Here is a 1,222-nt window from a genome sequence, read left to right on the forward strand (position 1 = left end):
ACACAAATAAGAGAGAACACATCCACTATCATGGTATTTATTATAAATACAAATACAAATCCCCCTGACATGTGCAGAACTCATCTGGTCCTGCAGGGACTCGGCTCAAACCAGCAGAAATGTTTATTGTTTTCGGCAGGAGTCAAAATTCACACTTCCAGCGGTGGAGCCGAGCTTTCCCAGAGCGGGAGAGGCCGGGGAGGCAGAGGGAGAGTCAGGGAGAGGCCCGGGTCCCGGAGGGGAGTGGGCTGGAGCTCTGCAGACTCTGCAGCCGCCGCCGCTGCTGCTGCAGAATCTGCAGAGGTGTCACTTCACACCTCCGTGGCCGGGCCCTCTTATAAACCAGGGAGACAGAGCTGAGCAGCATTCGCAGCTTCCTGAGCTCAGCAGTCAGACCTACGAGCTCCTGCACCAACATGGATACCTCCTCCACCCGGCTCCTCGACTACAGCCTGCAGTACCAGTGGTTCTCCGACTCGGACCTGTCCAGCATCTCGTCCTCGGAGACTCTTTCCCCCGTGCACTCCATGGACTCCAGCCTGTCTCCGTCCTACCTGCGGCCCCCGCAGTCCGTGGCCAAGACGAGCCTGGACTCCTCCTCGCCGTACTCCCCGCCGAGCCGTGGCCGGCGGGCGGGCCGGGCCCAGCGGATCCGCAGCAAGCAGCGTGAGAGCGCCAGCGAGAAGGAGAAGCTGCGGATGCGCGACCTGACCAAAGCGCTGCACCACCTGCGCTCGTACCTGCCGCCCTCGGTGGCGCCGGCCGGCCAGACCCTGACCAAGATCGAGACGCTGCGTCTCACCATCCGCTACATCTCGCACCTGTCGGCCCAGCTGGGGCTCGGCCCGGAGGCCCCTGAGGCCCTGGAGGCCCCGGAGGGCCCCGAGCGCTGGGACACGTCGGCCAGCTACCCCTCGTCCCCCGACGTCAGCGGCTTCTTCCAGAGCGCTGTCGCCGCCGCCGGGCCGCAGGAGAACCTGAGCCACGTGTACCCGGCCCACTGTTACAGCCAGGACGCCCTGCTGCATTCTGGGAGCTGTAGTTTGGGAGCGGATCCGTTCAGCAGACGGTACGACGAAGCGCCGCGGGGAGACGACGGCGTCGGCTCGTGTCTGCAGTCGCCTCCAGCGTCACGGCCGTCCTGCCAGGTTGGTTTTTACTCCTCAGCCGACTCTTTAACCCAGGGGTGTCAAACTCATTTTACTTGGCGGGCCGGATTTGA

At 63.5% G+C, this 1,222-nt stretch overlaps 1 protein-coding gene across 1 annotated transcript; it reads left to right on the forward strand.

The window, feature by feature from the left end:
* Nucleotides 1–416: 416 nt before the first annotated feature.
* LOC133456776 (mesoderm posterior protein 1-like) lies at nt 417–981 on the forward strand. Its single transcript, XM_061735361.1, has 2 exons — nt 417–898; nt 945–981. Exons 1-2 carry the CDS (start codon nt 417–419, stop codon nt 979–981), a joined length of 519 nt encoding a protein of 172 aa, XP_061591345.1.
* The last annotated feature ends 241 nt before the right edge of the window (nt 982–1,222 follow it).

This window comes from Cololabis saira, chromosome 2 (genome assembly GCF_033807715.1).
Source record: "Cololabis saira isolate AMF1-May2022 chromosome 2, fColSai1.1, whole genome shotgun sequence".
NCBI lineage: Eukaryota > Metazoa > Chordata > Actinopteri > Beloniformes > Belonidae > Cololabis > Cololabis saira.

Coding starts and splice junctions, on each gene's coding strand:
- LOC133456776 (XM_061735361.1), top strand. CDS start 417: ATGGATACCTCCTCCACCCGGCTCCTCGACTACAGCCTGCAGTACCAG. Junction 899..944: donor GGCCCCGAGCGCTGGGACAC/GTCGGCCAGCTA, acceptor GGCTTCTTCCAG/AGCGCTGTCGCCGCCGCCGG.